Source organism: Neophocaena asiaeorientalis, unplaced genomic scaffold (assembly GCF_003031525.2).
Source record: "Neophocaena asiaeorientalis asiaeorientalis breed wild unplaced genomic scaffold, Neophocaena_asiaeorientalis_V1.1 scaffold150, whole genome shotgun sequence".
NCBI classification, from domain to species: Eukaryota; Metazoa; Chordata; class Mammalia; order Artiodactyla; family Phocoenidae; genus Neophocaena; species Neophocaena asiaeorientalis.
The window spans coordinates 11,963,899-11,979,960 of NW_020176571.1; the positions used below are offsets into that span (position 1 = coordinate 11,963,899).

Below are 16,062 nucleotides of genomic sequence, written 5' to 3' on the forward strand. Positions count from 1 at the left end.
TTTGTTTGTTTGTTTTTAATATACTTCTGGTTCTTTTTTTTTTCTTTTTTTTTTTGGCCCTGCCAAGTGGCGTGCGGGATCTTAATTCCCCGACCAGGATTGAACCTGTGCCCCCTGCATTGGAAGTGTGGAATCTTAACCACTGGACTGCCAGGGAAGTCCCCCAAAGCTTCTAGTTCTTGATTCTACATAGTTTAGGTGCCGCGTAATCGAAGCATTGCTGGATTTACATATTGATTAACTAGTACAAATCATATCTCCCACATGTTGCCATTTATTTAACCTGGCTCTGCAGTTAGCTGTGAACAGGAGGCTTAAGGAACAGTGTTACTATGGTGTGTTTAGCCAGAAAGACATCTACTTCTGTGCTCTTGGGCGGATGGTTCTCCTCTCCCTGGGAAGACTGTGCTCTGAGATGAAGAGAGCAGCTCTCCTGTGCTGTACCGGGAGAGAGGGGGGGTACCTAGCTGGCCAGATGGGTCAACTGTCATTGGAGTCACAGACCCAGAACATACCCAGAAGGGATACATTGTGGAGGAAGAAGGGGGGTCACTCTAGGAGACCCAAAATAGTTGGTCTGTGCAGGGTCTTTGCATTAGACAGAACTTGGTTGGAATCCTGGTGCTATCGTCAGTAGCTATTTGCTCTTAGACAAGTTACTTAACTTCTCTGTACCTTCTGTTCCTTCTCTGTAAAATAGGAATAGCGGTATCTACTTCATGGGGTCGTAATAGGGATTAAATTAGATAATGTGCATAAATTGGTTATCCTGTGGCTTGGCCCAGATGAATCCCTCCTTGCCAACTGCGGTTTCTTCTCCTTCCCGCTCTTCCTCCTGATGAGGGTAGTATGTTGTCAAGGGAAATATTGACACAGCACATGCATTGAGTTAATGAGGAACTCACACGGGTTTTAGTATTTATAATTTTGCCAATTTACACTGAGTCCTTGGGCAAATACTTCACTTCTCTTTGCCTCCATTTAAATAAGCTACCAGTGAGGGGATAAGACGTAAGGACTTGTGCAGTCTTTTAGAGCTACAACGGCCTGTGATTTTATATTTGGTGTTTTCATTGTCTGTGTGTATTATTCCAATGATAAGGACTTGTAATACGGTATTTTTTAATGATGCTATTGAAGTTGACACCTCAGTTGCGTTCCATAAACAGTTCTTTGAAGAAAGAATTCACCAGAAGAGGTTCATCGTCTTATAAACCTTATTGAGCAGGTTTTGAAAATTAAATGCATTCCATGTTCTGTAAATATACAAAGGTGTTCATTTTTTACTTTTTTATGACCTCTCTCTGTCTGCTGCACATATTCACCTAATACGTTACCAGTGACATGGGAATGCTATCAGATTCAAGAATCTTCCAGGACCTTGAGCTTATTAGGACCTAGAACTGGCTTTGCTAGTTTTTGGAAACCCACTCCACACTGGAGCACCAGCACACATGACTCCAGAGGTGGCTACTTCTGTGACATTTTTCCAGCATTGTGTGTTCAGAATCACAACTGGAAATATTGTTTGTCTTCTGTATCCAGAGCCTCACGTACTTCTTTTACCCCATTCAGTCCTTCAGCTTTGACTTGCTTTCCCACATTTGGTTTGTGGAGTACGTGTCTCATGACTCTCAGGAGCTTTAGGGTGAGAGAATGAAATATTCCAGCCAAAGCCACAGTATCTGTCATTGTGTTGCATGCAAGAAGATCTTGAAAATCTTGACTCTGGGCAGCAATTTATTTTTCTTACTCGCTTATTTTTACAAAAGAAGGGTGGTAGAAAGAACATCTCTTAAAAGAAGTTAGGATTTTTCTTTGTTTTGGAGAACTGTTAATCATAGTATCTTATGAGAAAAGCAATCTCTAAATCTATAGACACGTTTTGGGGAGGAATCACATAACCCATAATCTGTGCTTTCTGTTTTGAGGGTTGTTTATAAAAGAAGAAATCTGGAGATACTTACGGTAGCTGTATGCTTTTATTTTATTATTATTTTTTTTGATGCTATGATTCTTCAGAACTTCAAATACTATTGACAAAAATGTGTGTGTTTTATCTCTTGCAGGTTATTTTACTACCTCGTGTTTTAGCTCATCTCTTTTAGTCTTACAAGATTAATTAGTTGCCTTAGTGGATGAAAACTGTTCTTGAACATTTTGTGGCTTTTTTAGATTAAAAGGTTGCTGTATAATTTTATATTAAGTGTTTGACTGTACATATAATTATCTTAAGAGTTATTTTCAGGCCACTCATGTACAGTGTTGAACATCTTTCCGGTACTCAAAAAATAATTGCTTAGATATGTTCGTTAACAATTATTTTTTAAGTGCCTTTGAATAGCACGAAATGTAAAGGGAAATCTACTTCATGGCTTTTAGATAGAAGATATTGTCTTTAAACACTTGGGTTCTTACTCAGTTCATAATTCCTATACATGAAAGCTTCACTAACATAGTTTTCTATATCTACAGCAGTGCTTTTCCCAGAAAACTTAACAGGTTGCCAGCAGCCGCAAAATTAGGAATCTCTTTTCCTTTTAGGTGGGAGCTGGAAAGAAAGAGGATAATTTTAGGTAGAGAAACGTAGAATGCTTTAGATGAGAGTTCCTGCTGACACGGGGAGGCAGAAGGTAGAGCCAGTGGTCGCCCTGTTTTGGATGCTGTGTAAAACTGATGCAGTGTGAGCCCCTCCACCCCTTGGATCAGCATCGTCATGCACACAGGCCATTCCCAGAGTGGCTGAGTTCTCTGAGTCCTACCAGGGACCACTCCACCAGCACAGCCCCGCTTGTTGTTCCCACTGGCAGTGACAAGCTGAAGGTCAGGCTCTGACCTCCGTTCCTCTTCCTCAGTGTAACACCAGTAGGAGGGATGAGACGGGACAGACAGGAGACCACACCTCTGCTGGTTGTGCCGTTGTATTGATTAAGCATCTACAATGTAATCCATCCTGGGTTTCTCGTATACCCACTCTCACTACTCCTGAAAAAGCTCGTTACAAGTCAAAACATTTATTATCAGGTTTTTTAATGTGACATCACTATGCCAGCCACTTCTCTGCTGTGTGTGTTTGAATTTTTAACAATGAATATGTACTATGAGTATGTGAGCAGAAAAATTAATAAATGCTCTAAGGAATATGTCATGACGTATGCAAAGACTTAACTATAAGGGTGTTGGCTGAAGTATTGTTTATAAGAGCAAAAAATCTGAAACCTTAAATATCCAATAATAGAAAGATGATTGAATACATTATTTACGACCATGCGATGGAAGATTGTACAGCCATTAAAAATTGTGCTACAGACCTGTATTTATTAATTTGGAAAGATGTCTATGATATATCAAAGGGAAAAAAAGCAGGTTATAAAATAATATGTGCCACATATAATCACGCATTTTTTTTTTTTTACAAAACAGTAGAATGGTTGATAGTTTCAAAAGCCCTCCCATGAGAAAAATACCTGGATGCTAAATAAATTACAACAGCATTTGTTGTAACTTTTTAACTTTTGTTTTTGAATAATTTAAAACTTACAGAAAAGTTACAGAAATAGTACACAAAACTCCTGTTTACTCTTCACTCAGATTCCCCAATTATAAAATTCTACCCTGTTTATCTTTTTGCCTTCCCTCCCTCTCTCTGTGTGTAGGCAGATTAATAGATAGATAGATTGATAGAGATTTAGATATAATTTTTCTTCGAATTATTTGAGATTAAGTTGCAGAGCTCTTGATCCATTGCTATTAAATACTTCAGTGTGTATTTCCTAAAAACAGGGACGCTCTTATACGAAGCCGCAGTGCACCCTCAAAGTCCGGAAATTAGCACTATCATACCACCATTAAATCCACAGACTTCGTTCAGGTTTTGCAGATTATCCTAGTAATGTTTTAATTAGGTCCAAATTCAATTGTTCCATGTCTCTTTAGGCTTCTTCAATCTGGAATAGTCCTCAATCTTTCCTTGTGTTTGAAGCATGGAGGTCTATTATTTTGTAAAGTGTACCTCAGTTCGGGTGTGTTGCATGTTTCCTCATGATTAGATTCAAGTTAGGTATTTTTGATAGGAATAACACTGAACTTTTGCTCTGTTCTTCTCAGTGCATTATTTCAGGAGTCCCAACATGTTGATTTGTCCCATTATTGATGATGTTACTTTTTTACTTGGCTAATATGGTTTCTGCCAAGTTTGTCCGTTGTAAAATTAATAAGTATTTTGTATTTTAATAGGTAATTAGCATCCATTATGAATGGAGATATTTTGAGACTATGTTAATATCCTGTTCCTTATCTAACTTTTACTCAGTTGTTTTAGTGTTCATTGATAATTCTTTAGTTATTACTCCCGATAGTTGCCAAATGGTGATTTTCTAATTCCATCATTTCTTCTGTACTTACTAGTTAGCATTACCTTCTCCTCCCTCCCTTTCTTCCTCTCTGTAAGAACTCATGGATGCCTATTTTACTCAGTTGGTTTAATCCATTACTGTCATTATTTATTTTGGTACTCAAATTGTCCCAGATATGGGAAGTGGCAGCTGCTTCAGACTGGCTCCTCTGTCCTTTTGACATGTTTCCATTTTTCTCTAAGACCTTCCTTGTAATTCTTATACAAGATATTTCTGGCTTATTTTCAGCTTTCTCTGCCCCAAGCTTGGAATCAGCCATTTTCCCAAGGAGCTCTGCTTCCTTTTATTGAAGACTGGCATTTAGAAACCAAGATCTGGGTGCCAGGTGTACTCATTGCTACAGGGTTGTTGTTTCTAGGCCTTCTCAGTGGAACGCTCTACAAAATATCTGAATGTATACAATACACATACAAACACGCATACATCTGTTTGTCTATCTATCTGTCTTAGAAACATGAGTTCGCGTGGATAACTTCCATTACAAGCCAACAGCACATGGTTTATTCTTGCCCTCTCCTTTTCTATATTTATGCCTCTTTTTCTCGTCAGTGAGAAATTTTCCTCCCATTTTCATCAGTATAGTTACTTATTTGCTCAATTCCCTTGTATGTAACAGTCTCTCGACGGTGCAGGCTGTCTCCCTGGCCCAGTACTGCGTACTCAGGCTGGCTGTGCTTACCAAGTTTTCCAGAATTCCCAACCCTCACTGGTAAGAGCGTCCCTCAATGTGTAGACAACACTTTGAGAATTTTTGAAGGAAGATGCTTTGAAAACTTGGAGGATTTTTAATTCTTTTGGGTAATGATTCCTAATGAGGAATTTTTTGGAAGGAGGATCTCTTGAACTTGCTACTTCACTTGTAATTTCCTCCACGTATATAGTCCTGTAGCAATTATATAAATCTACATCCTGCTGCTGTCCTTTCCTGCAAATGTAGGAGGAAACCCACCCATTAGTTTTTCCATTGTTTTGCTTATTCATATTGAACGGAAAGTGAAAGTTGAGTATGGTAAAGGACATTATGATTGGAGATTGACTAGGTTACATTTCAGCCATCAAGTTGCTTTGATTTGCATATGGCATTTATCTAGTTTCCAGGGTGACTGTTACTGCAATGCCAGGTGTTCAAAGCTACCAGTGCTTCTTGTGGCTTCCATGGTTTGTGTTGGAGTGAAATGGTTTATTTATTTATTTTTTTTGTAAGTAAGATCTGTAAATTCTAAGTATATTTTTATAAGTATTAGGACAGTACTTGCTTTGATTTGTTTTCTAAAGTTATTTTTGGATTTCAGAAACTACATAAGGAAAAATATAGAAAACTAGTATGGAATAATTAAATGCTTAGCAAATGCCTGGTACTCGTCTAGCTGCATGTATTCTGTTTAATCTTCCCCAAAATATGTGAGCAAACTGAAGCCCCCTAAGTAATTTAGGCTTAGAAAAATGGTAATTCCTACAAGTTTCCATGACTAGCAAGTAGCCAAAACTGTCTTATACCAGCAGTCTCTGCTATCCAAAGGAGCATGGGCTCTGAGTTAAACAAAGCTAAAAGACGTTTGTGATATAGTAAACTACACTTCTGTTCTAGTGCCCCAAAGCGGTCGTATCTTATGTTCTTTAGGAAACGTAGATCATGGTGTCCTCTGCTTTTGTCAGTCCCTTTGTGCTCTGAATGTGATAAGCACTCAGCAGAAACTGTAACAGCATCACCGCCACTACCAGCGGCAGGAGAACAAGTGACTGACGTTCCCTGATTGTTAACTAGGTGCTGGATACTGTCCTTAGAACTTTTAATGTATAGTAACCTATTTAATGCTCGAAATAAGTCCACAAAATATGTGAACCTCTATTATCCCCATTTTATAGATGAGAAAACCAAGGCAACGGTTAAGTAATTTTGTGCAGATCAAACAACACATTAGTTTAGAACTAGGATCTCAATCCAGGCCGTCGGAGCACCCACACTGTTGCCCACTACACCATACTTCCCCAGTCTTCTGTATGTGTTCTACTGGAGTTGTGGGTTAAAAACTAATGAAAACAATTCTGATTAAGCTGAAAAGGGATTCATTAGGAGGATGTAGAGTAGCTCACTGAATCAGTGGGAAGCCTGGAGAACCAGGCTTAGAAAACAAGCAGGACCATGAAAGAGTGGGGAGCTAAGAATAAGCCAGCTGTGCCACAGGAAGAGTCTGCTTACAGGGCCACTGCCGGTGTTGCTTCCACTGGCCAGCACGGGTACCGTGCTGCTGGCTGGTGGCCACTGGACTCTTGGATCGGCTGCCATTGCTGTTGCTGCAGTACTGATGAAAACCCCTAACTGTTCTTCATCTTTGCATCACTCAGTAAGATTCAAAGGACCAAGGAGAAGCATTCATTTGATGGAGCCCAGGCAACACTTTAAAAAGGCCAGACCTGGTGTGTGCTTCTTGATGTAATTGTCCTGGTATACTCTGGGCAGAATGGTAACAGAAACAAATAACAACTTTCCCAATGTTGATCTTTAAAGATTTAAGTTATTTGCTCAGAAAACCTTGATCCTGTTATGTGGTGAAATAGGTCAGTAAAATGATTTGAGGAGTTGGCAGTTAAAGAATCAGAAGGCACTAGTTCCATATTTGTTAAATCCAGTTAAGCTTGAAGTGACCATTTTTGGTTCATTCTGTTTGCATCATGGATTAAAAAGCGTAAACTACAGATGGCTGATAATTGAGTCATACAATACATCTGTTTTTTCTGGTTAACTTTAACTGTAGGTGAAGAAATTCACTGGGTCAAAAGGTAATATGTTTCAGAAAAAGGCTGGTGGTAATTTTGTTCATAAACATGCTCAGGATCAATGTTTTAAGAATTTTGCTATACAGGCCAAAGTTTACTTTAACAAATGCTGTGATAAAATATTTTCAAGCCTTATCTGATGGCTCACTGGTTGTAAGCACTAATCCGTATAGCAAAATTTCGGTGCAGTACGAAGAGTTGGCTGGGTCAGGCCATGCAGCACGATTTGACTTTTATCACACAACACTTAGTGAAAACTCATTTTACTAGAATTCTGAGCTTGATGATTAAACTTTTTGAGTGCTTACAGTAAGACAGGCAATGTGTGAAGTACTGTATATATATCTTCTCTTTTAATCCTCATATAACCCTATAAAGTAAATATTGTTATTGACACTTTAAGGACGGAAGTGAGCTGACAGAAATAACTTGCCTGAGGTCACACAGGAAGTGACGGAGTTGGGTTTTAAATCCACATTGGTTTCACTCTTAAGCTTGCTTTTGATGGCAACATTGTACTAGGAAGAAAAATCATTAATTAAATCATAAGTGAACTGCACATCAGCCTATTTCTTTTTTAAAAAAATTTTAATTTTATTTATTTTTTTTGTACAGCAGGTTCTTATTAGTCATCAATTTTATACATATCGAGTGTACACATGTCAATCCCAATCGCCCAATTCATCACACCACCACCCCCATCCCCCTGCCGCTTTCCCCCCCTTGGTGTCCATACGTTTGTTCTCTACATCTGTGTCTCAATTTCTGCCCTGCAGACCGGTTCATCTGTACCATTTTTCTAGGTTCCACATATAGGCGTTAATATACGATATTTGTTTTTCTCTTTCTGACTTACTTCACTCTGTATGACAGTCTCTAGATCCATCCATGTCTCAACAAATGACCCTATTTCGTTCCTTTTAATGGCTGAATAATATTCCATTGTATATATATACTACATCTGCTTTATCCATTCGTCTGTTGATGGGCATTTAGGTTGCTTCCATGACCTGACTATTGTAAATAGTGCTGCAGTGAACATTGGGGTGCATGTGATATTTTGAATTATGGTTTTCTCTGGGTATATGCCCAGTAGTGGGATTGCTGGATCATATGGTAATTCTATTTTTAGTTTTTTAAGAAACCTCCATACTGTTCTCCATAGTGGCTGTATCAGTTTACATCCCCAACAACAGTGCAAGAGGGTTCCCTTTTCTCCATACAGTCTCCAGCATTTGTTGTTTGTAGATTTTCTGGTGAAGCCCATTCTAACTGGTGTGAGGTGATACCTCATTGTAATTTTGATTATCATTTCTCTAATAATTAGTGATGTTGAGCAGCTTTTCATGTGCTTCTTGGCCATCTGTATGTCTTCTTTGGAGAAGTGTCTATTTAGATCTTCTGCCCATTTTTGGATTGGGTTGTTTGTTTTTTTAATATTGAGCTGCATGAGCTGTTTATATATTTTGGAGATTAATCCTTTGTCCGTTGATTCATTTGCAAATATTTTCTCCCATTCTGAGGGTTGTCTTTTCATCTTGTTTATGGTTTCCTTTGCTGTGCAAAAGCTTTTAAGTTTCATTAGGTCCCATTTGTTTATTTTTGTTTTTATTTCCATTACTCTAGCAGGTGGATCAAAAAAGATCTTGCTGTGATTAAGTCAAAGAGTGTTCTTCGGGGTTCCCTGGTGGAACAGTGGTTGAGAGTCCGCCTGCCGATGCAGGGGACACGGGTTTGTGCCCCGGTCCGAGAAGATCCCACATGCCGCAGAGCGGCTAGGTCCGTGAGCCATGGCCACTGAGCCTGCGCATCCAGAGCCTGTGCTCTGTAACGGGAGAGTCCACAACAGTGAAAGGCCCACGTACCCCTGAAAAAAAGAGTGTTCTTCCTATATTTTCCTCTGAGAGTTTTATAGTGTCTGGTCTTACATTTAGGTTTCTAATCCATTTTGAGTTTATTTTTGTGTGTGGTGTTAGGGAGTGTTCTAATTTCGTTCTTTTGCATATAGCTGTCCAGTTTCCCCAGTGCCACTTATTGAAGAGACTGTCTTTTCTCCATTGTATATCCTTGGCTCCTTTGTCATAGATTAGTTGACCATAAGTGCATGGATTTACCTCTGGGCTTTCTATCTTGTTCCATTGATCTATGTTTCTGTTTTTGTGCCAGTACCATATTGTTTTGATTACTGTAGCTTTGTAGCATAGTCTGAAGTCGGGGGTCTGATTCCTCCAAGTCTGTTTTTTTCCCTCAAGACTGCTTTGGCTATTTGGGGTCTTTTGTGTCTCCATACAAATTTGAAGATTTTTTGTTCTAGTTCTGTAAAAAAATGCCATTGGTAATTTGATAGGGATTGCATTGAATCTGTAGATTGCTTTGGGTAGTATAGTCATTTTCACAATATTGATTCTTTCAATCCAGGAACATGGTATATCTCTCCATCTGTTGGTATCATGTTTAATTTCTTTCATCAGTGTCTTAAAATTTTTGTACATACAGGTCTTTTGTCTCCTTAGGTAGGTTTCTTCCTAGGTATTTTATTCTTTTTGTTGCCATGGTAAATGGGAGTGTTTCCTTATTTTCTCTTTCAGATTTTTCATCATTAGTGTATAGGAATGCAAGAGATTTCTGTGCATTAATTTTGTATCCTGTAACTTTGCCAAATTCATCAATTAGCTCTAGTATTTTTCTGGTAGCATCCTCTATGTATAGTATCATGTCATCTGAAAACAGTGACAGTTTTCCTTCTTCTTTTCCAACTTGTATTCCTTTTATTTCTTTTTCTTCTCTGATTGCCGTGGCTAGGACTTCCAAAACTATGTTGAATAATAGTCATGAGAGTGGACATTCTTGTCTTGTTCCTGATCTTAGAGGAAATGCTTTCAGTTTTTCACCATTGAGAATGATGTTGGCTGTGGGTTTGTCGTATATGGCCTTTATTATGTTGAGGTAGGTTCCCTCTATGCCCACTTTTCTGGAGAGTTTTTATCATAAATGGGTGTTGAATTTTGTCAGAAGCTTTTTCTGCATCTGTTGAGATGATCATATGGTTTTTCTTCTTCAGTTTGTTAATATGGTGTATCACATTGATTGATTTGTGTATATTGAAGAATCCTTGCATTCCTGGGATAAATCCCACTTGATCATGATGTATGATCCTTTTAATGTGTTGTTGGATTCTGTTTGCTAGTATTTTGTTGAGAATTTTTGCATCTATATTCATCACTGATATTGGTCTGTAATTTTCTTTTTTTGTAGTATCTGTCTGGTTTTGGTATCAGGGTGATGGTGGCCTCATAGAATGAGTTTGGGAGTGTTCCTTCCTCTGTAGTTTTTTGGAAGAGTTTGAGAAGGATGGGTGTTAGCTCTTCTCTAAATGTTTGATAGAATTCACCTGTGAAGCCATCTGGTCCTGGACTTTTGTTTGTTTGAAGATTTTTAATCACAGTTTCAGTTTCAGTGCTTGTGATTGGTCTGTTCATATTTTCTATTTCTTCCTGGTTCAGCCTTGGAAGGTTATACCTTTCTAAGAATTTGTCCATTTCTTCCAGGTTGTCCATTTTATTGGCATAGAGTTGCTTGTAGTAGTCTCTTAGGATGCTTTGTATTTCTTTGGTGTCTGTTGTAACTTCTCCTTTTTCATTTCTAATTTATCAATTTGAGTCCTCTCCCTCTTTTTCTTGATGAGTCTGGCTAATGGTTTATCAATTTTGTTTATCTTCTCAAAGAACCAGCTTTTAGTTTTATTTATCTTTGCTGTTATTTTCTTTGTTTCTATTTCATTTTTTTCTGCTCTCATCTGTATGATTTCTTTCTTTCTGCTAACTTTGGGTTTTGTGTTTTCTTCTTTCTCTAGTTCCTTTAGGTGTAAGTTTAGATTGTTTATTTGAGATTTTCTGTGTTTCTTGAGGTAGGCTTTTATAGCTATAAAGTTCCCTCTTAGAACTGCTTTTGCTGCATCCCATAGGCTTTGGGTCACTGAGTTTTCATTGTCATTTGTTTCTAGTTATTTTTTGATTTCCTTGAATTTTTTTTTTTTTTTTTCTTTTGGCCACACAGCACAGCATGTGGGATCTTAGTCCCCCGACCAGGGATCAAACCCCTGTCCCCTGCCGTGGAAGCACAGAGGCTTATCGTTTGACCACCAGTGAAGTCCCTAGCCTTCTTGAATTGTTAGATCAAGAGATTTCCTTGTCATTAGTTCTTAGTGGACAACTTTCTCTTTTTAGATTTGGTAACTCAATAAATGTCATTCCATCCAAGATTCATGCTCTGAGTTAAAAGAATATAAATTGTTATTGCCACATATTCTTTGGCTGTTTATACCATTCTCACATGTTGTCATATTGGATGTGTGGGTAAGATGATTTTCTCATAGTTTACGTGGGATGCACAGGGTAAGGTGGGAGGTGTGGCATCTCAGATGGTCTCTAATACTCAAAACCAATGATTATTAGGGATTTGTGAAACTATTCAATTCTTTCTTAAAAGGCCTGTGGGTACCTCTTGGAGGCAACGAACACTGGACTTTACTGTGCATCTTGTAATAGAATCCTTGCCTTTATTTGTGTTCAGTTTTCACTCTTGAGGTTCAGGTTAAGTTCAAGTTTTCTAGGATTGAGAAGACAAGTTTTGTTTATCTTGTTATAACTTTCATGGTTTGACTGAGTTTGCTGACTTGAGACTAATTTTTTTTTTTTTTTAATCCAGCTGTTTTCAGAGTCCTATATGGAGTTCTAGAAAGCCAAATGTGCTGTTGGGGTCAGAGGTTAATAGATTCAAAGCTGCATCTCTGAATTCCTCTACAGCTGGATTTGTGTACATACATCCATCACTACCTGGCCAGGCTGAACACTTTTTAGTCCGATATATAGACACATACCCTGGCAGATAGGGGGGCAAGCTCTTATGTCTTTATTACCATTAGCAGAGCTCTCAGGAAAGGCCTGCTTTATATTCCAACAAGAGAACTTATTTTGTGTGAATGTGAGAATTAATAAGGACCTGAGGATTTTTTTCTTCAGTTTGCAAAGTAGCATACCCTTGTGTATCTGGTAGATGGATTTCTTTTTTACTGTAAGTAACCATCATATGGAAGCAGTAAAAACTGTTTGTAATTTCCATGTCATTATAATGATATTTTAAAAGCTCCATGGCTCAGGACCTTGGGCCAGGGCATAGAAAGAGTTTCATGATAGCAAACTAAGCATTCCTTGTAACAGGATGTGAACTGCAACAGAATGCTTGAGGTGATATTAAATTGGGGTGATTTTTAGAAAGTGACAAATGGTTTATGTTTCCTAAATCTGAGATGGGTTCTACCAGCTCCGAACGGCTGCCAAGTTATGTTATCACTTGCCTGCTTTGTAACTGCCTCAATTATTTCCTTCCCCAGCCCTGTATGATGAGATTCGTCAGTTTCGCAAGGCCTGTGGGGAGGCTCATCTGAAAACCATCTTAGCAACAGGAGAACTTGGATCTCTTACGAATGTCTATAAAGCCAGTATGATAGCCATGATGGCAGGTAAGCCAGGTTTTATACTGAAATGATGGTATATACTGCATTGATGTTTTTAGAAGAAATAAGTGAGTCAGAGCATTTGGCTATTAGCTGCAAGTGCTGACCACTTGGAGTTTGTTTTGGTGGGGCGTCAGATACTTTATGAATACGTGTGCAGTGGGAGATGTTCGCAAACTTGGCTTTCTGCCACGTCTTTTGGTGGCATTTTATCATTGCAGTATCCTTGTGAGGCAGTAGATGGCTCTCTTGTTAGTGAATTGCTTTCTGTGTTATTCTTTGATTATTCATTCATCAACATATGTTAGACAGAAATTTCCTTAACTGACTTCTTCCCCTCTGTGAATTTAGGGTTTGATTTTTCTCAGAGATCCATCTCCATACTGTCTAAGGCAGCCTGTGCTTTGTTTGTGTTAATTTTTTCTTCTTAAATTTAGGGCATTGTCCTTGTTTTTTATATTTTGAAATGTAGCTTGACTTATCCTTTATCTTTACAGACAGCATGTCTAGCCAGTCATACGCCCAAGCCTGAAACTTGGGAGTCCTGCTGGATTGCCTTTTCTCACCTTCATATGGATCAGTGAACGAGTCTCGAGAGTTCTACTTTTTTACCGTATCTAATACGTCCTCGCTCCATTCTGTGTGCTGCTCTCTTAGACCACTGTCACTCCCCACATGGATCACTTCACCGGTCTCCTAACTAGTTTTCCCTGTCTCTACTTCTGTCCCCTTTCAATCTGTTCTCCACACTGTTGCCAGAATGATCTCTTTAAAATGCCAATTTGGTTATGGTACTGCTTGCTGAAGATCCTTCAGTGGCTCCCCTTCATTTTCAAGATACAATATAAATTCCTTCAGCCCGACTTTAAAAAAAGACCTTCCCAGGGAATTCCCTGGTGGTCCAGTGGTTAGGACTCCGCACTTCCACTGCAAGGGGCCCAGGTTCGATCCCTGATCGGGGAACTAAGATCCTGCAAGCCGTGTGGCATGACCAAAAAAATAAAAATAAAAAGGGTCTTTCTCAAGACCCTGCCTGTGCTTCTGCCATCGCCTCATTTTCCCTGCATACCATGTGCTCCAGCTCTATGGAATTACCCGCTGTGCTCTGCACATGGCACCGTCCAATCCCTTGGAGTCTTTGTACCTGCTGTGTCCCTGCCTGGAATGCCTTTTGCCCAAATAACTCTTGAACATCTTTAGATTCAGCATAGTTGTCACTCTTCTCGAGAATATTTCCCCAATACTGCTTCCTCCCCCACCACTTGGTTTATTATCCCCTCTGCATGCCCTCATACTGATCTGTTAAAACCTCCATCAGATACTATACTGTGACTCAGTATTGGATTTTTAGGTGCCCTACTAGTGGCTCCATGTTTGGAAGATACGTGACTTCTCAGGTCTTAAATCTGGGCCTTTGTTGTGGTCACCCTCTAGATTTTTCTACTCGTGCACTTTTTGAAGACTCAGACCTTCGAAGCATCGTTCCCTGGAACTCTATCAGCCAACTAGGCGTTAATGAAGCTGTTACTCTGGTCACTGCCACTGTATCCAAAAGATCTCTGCTCTGCTTGTTTTTTTTTTTTTTTTTTTTTTTTTTTTTTTTTTATGCCACCAGGGAAGCCCGCTCTGCTTGTTTTATTTAGAGCAGAATCTCTGAAAACCCAAGGATAGGGAAGAGTGGATCACTTTAAAGAGTGGGTCATCAGTTATGTTGGCATTTCAGAGGCCCCCAGTAATAGAAGATGCTGCAACTCTCAGGAACCTGGGCAAAGCCCATTGGAGTCTTAGGTAGACAAGTAGCCTCCCTTTTCACGCTCCTCACCAGGACAAGGGAGTTAGCCCAGAATGCCGGGATCCAGGTCACAGTGAAAGTATATTCATTCTGGGCCAGCAGCCAACCCTGTCCTACTCCCTGCACCTACTGCATAGGATAGGAACATGGTATTAGGTCCTCATGCTTGGACACTTCTGTTCCATCCTCCATCCCACCCATTGCAGCCACAAACAGAAATGTGACTAGAAACACGCTCTCCCCTGTTCCTGTTGGCTTGTATCCATGTCCATGTCATTGTTTATCGCCTTCATTTCTTCATCTAATCAGTGTCTATTACTGTGAGTAATATAACTTTGTCTGTGAGGTGTTTTACTAGATACGTTACAATAATATTTCTTCACCTTCACACCAGCCCTGTAGTTGATGAAGAAACTTAAGATGGAGAGACTTGCCTAAGGTTCACAGCTAACTGATCACATAAGTCATTATTTGAACCCAGATCTTCTGGCTTCAGGTGTATTGCTTTTTCAGTTATAACCCAGCTGTCTCCCAAGGCACTGTGCTAGATCTTATCATGAATTAAAGGCACATCTTTGTGAAGTATCATGCACTTCCTGGCCCACAGTTTATGCTTCCTATTTTGTTAAGAAGGTATATAACATAAACGAAGTATGTTTTGAAAGATTTTTTAAATTCAAAAACTTTATGGTCTAAACTCATGTTTCATCCTATTTCTGTAGTATTTTTTAAAACTGTTTTTGTTTTCTTCAAAATCAACTTCACTGAGGTAAACTTACATTCAATAAAGTTCAAGTGTTAAGTGTACGATATGATTGCAGTCCCACTCTTTTTACCTTCTGCTCCAGGTGCAATAACTGATCTGATTTTATCACTATAGATTAGCTTGCCAGTTTTAGAACATTATACTTATATAGTATGTACTCTTTTGTGCTTGTTCCCCCTCCCCCACCCCCGAGGTAATAGCTGTGATATCTGTCACGTTCTATGTATAAGGAGTTTGCTTAGTGGCTTTTCATTATACACATATATGAGTTGCTAAATTTATTGGTCTGAAGTGTTTGTAATATTCTCTTATTAGTCTGATGTCTGTAGGGTCTATGGTTATGTCTCCTTTTTTATTCCCGATATTGGTCATTTTTGTTTTCTGTTGTTGTTCTTTGTTTCATTTTGGTAGAAAATAGTCTTGCTAGGGGTCTGCCAGTTTTATTAGTCTTTTCAAAGAGTTCAAGTTGGTTGATCACACTTTTTAGATCTGATTTGCTTGGTTTCACTTTGGTGTACTTTTTCTAGTAATTGCTGAGAGGGCTGTTAAAATCTCCAGATATGATTGTGGATCTGCATACTTATCCTTTTAGTTTTGTCAGCTTTTTCTAACTTTATTATGGAGCTCTGGAGCTCTGTTGTTAAGTATAGACACTTTTAGGATTGGTATGTTTACCTGTTGAATTAGCATATTCATCATTATGACACGTCCCTTGTTATCTCTGGTACTAGACCTTCGTCTGAATGTTCACTTTGTCTAATTTTTTTTTTTTTTTTTTTGGGTACCGGGGGCCCTC

General features: G+C 38.9%; 1 protein-coding gene across 2 annotated transcripts in view; it reads left to right on the forward strand.

Annotated features, from left to right (window-relative positions):
• DERA (deoxyribose-phosphate aldolase) overlaps window positions 1-16,062 on the forward strand; it is a 116,992-nt gene that overhangs the window by 56,114 nt on the left and 44,816 nt on the right. For both annotated transcript variants that reach the window (XR_003001575.1, XM_024733397.1), the window contains exon 6: window positions 12,586-12,714. Coding sequence is in view for 1 of the 2 variants with exons in the window: in XM_024733397.1 (XP_024589165.1) it covers window positions 12,586-12,714 (129 nt within the window). In the remaining variant the exon portion in view is untranslated. The remainder of the gene's footprint in view (window positions 1-12,585; window positions 12,715-16,062) is intronic.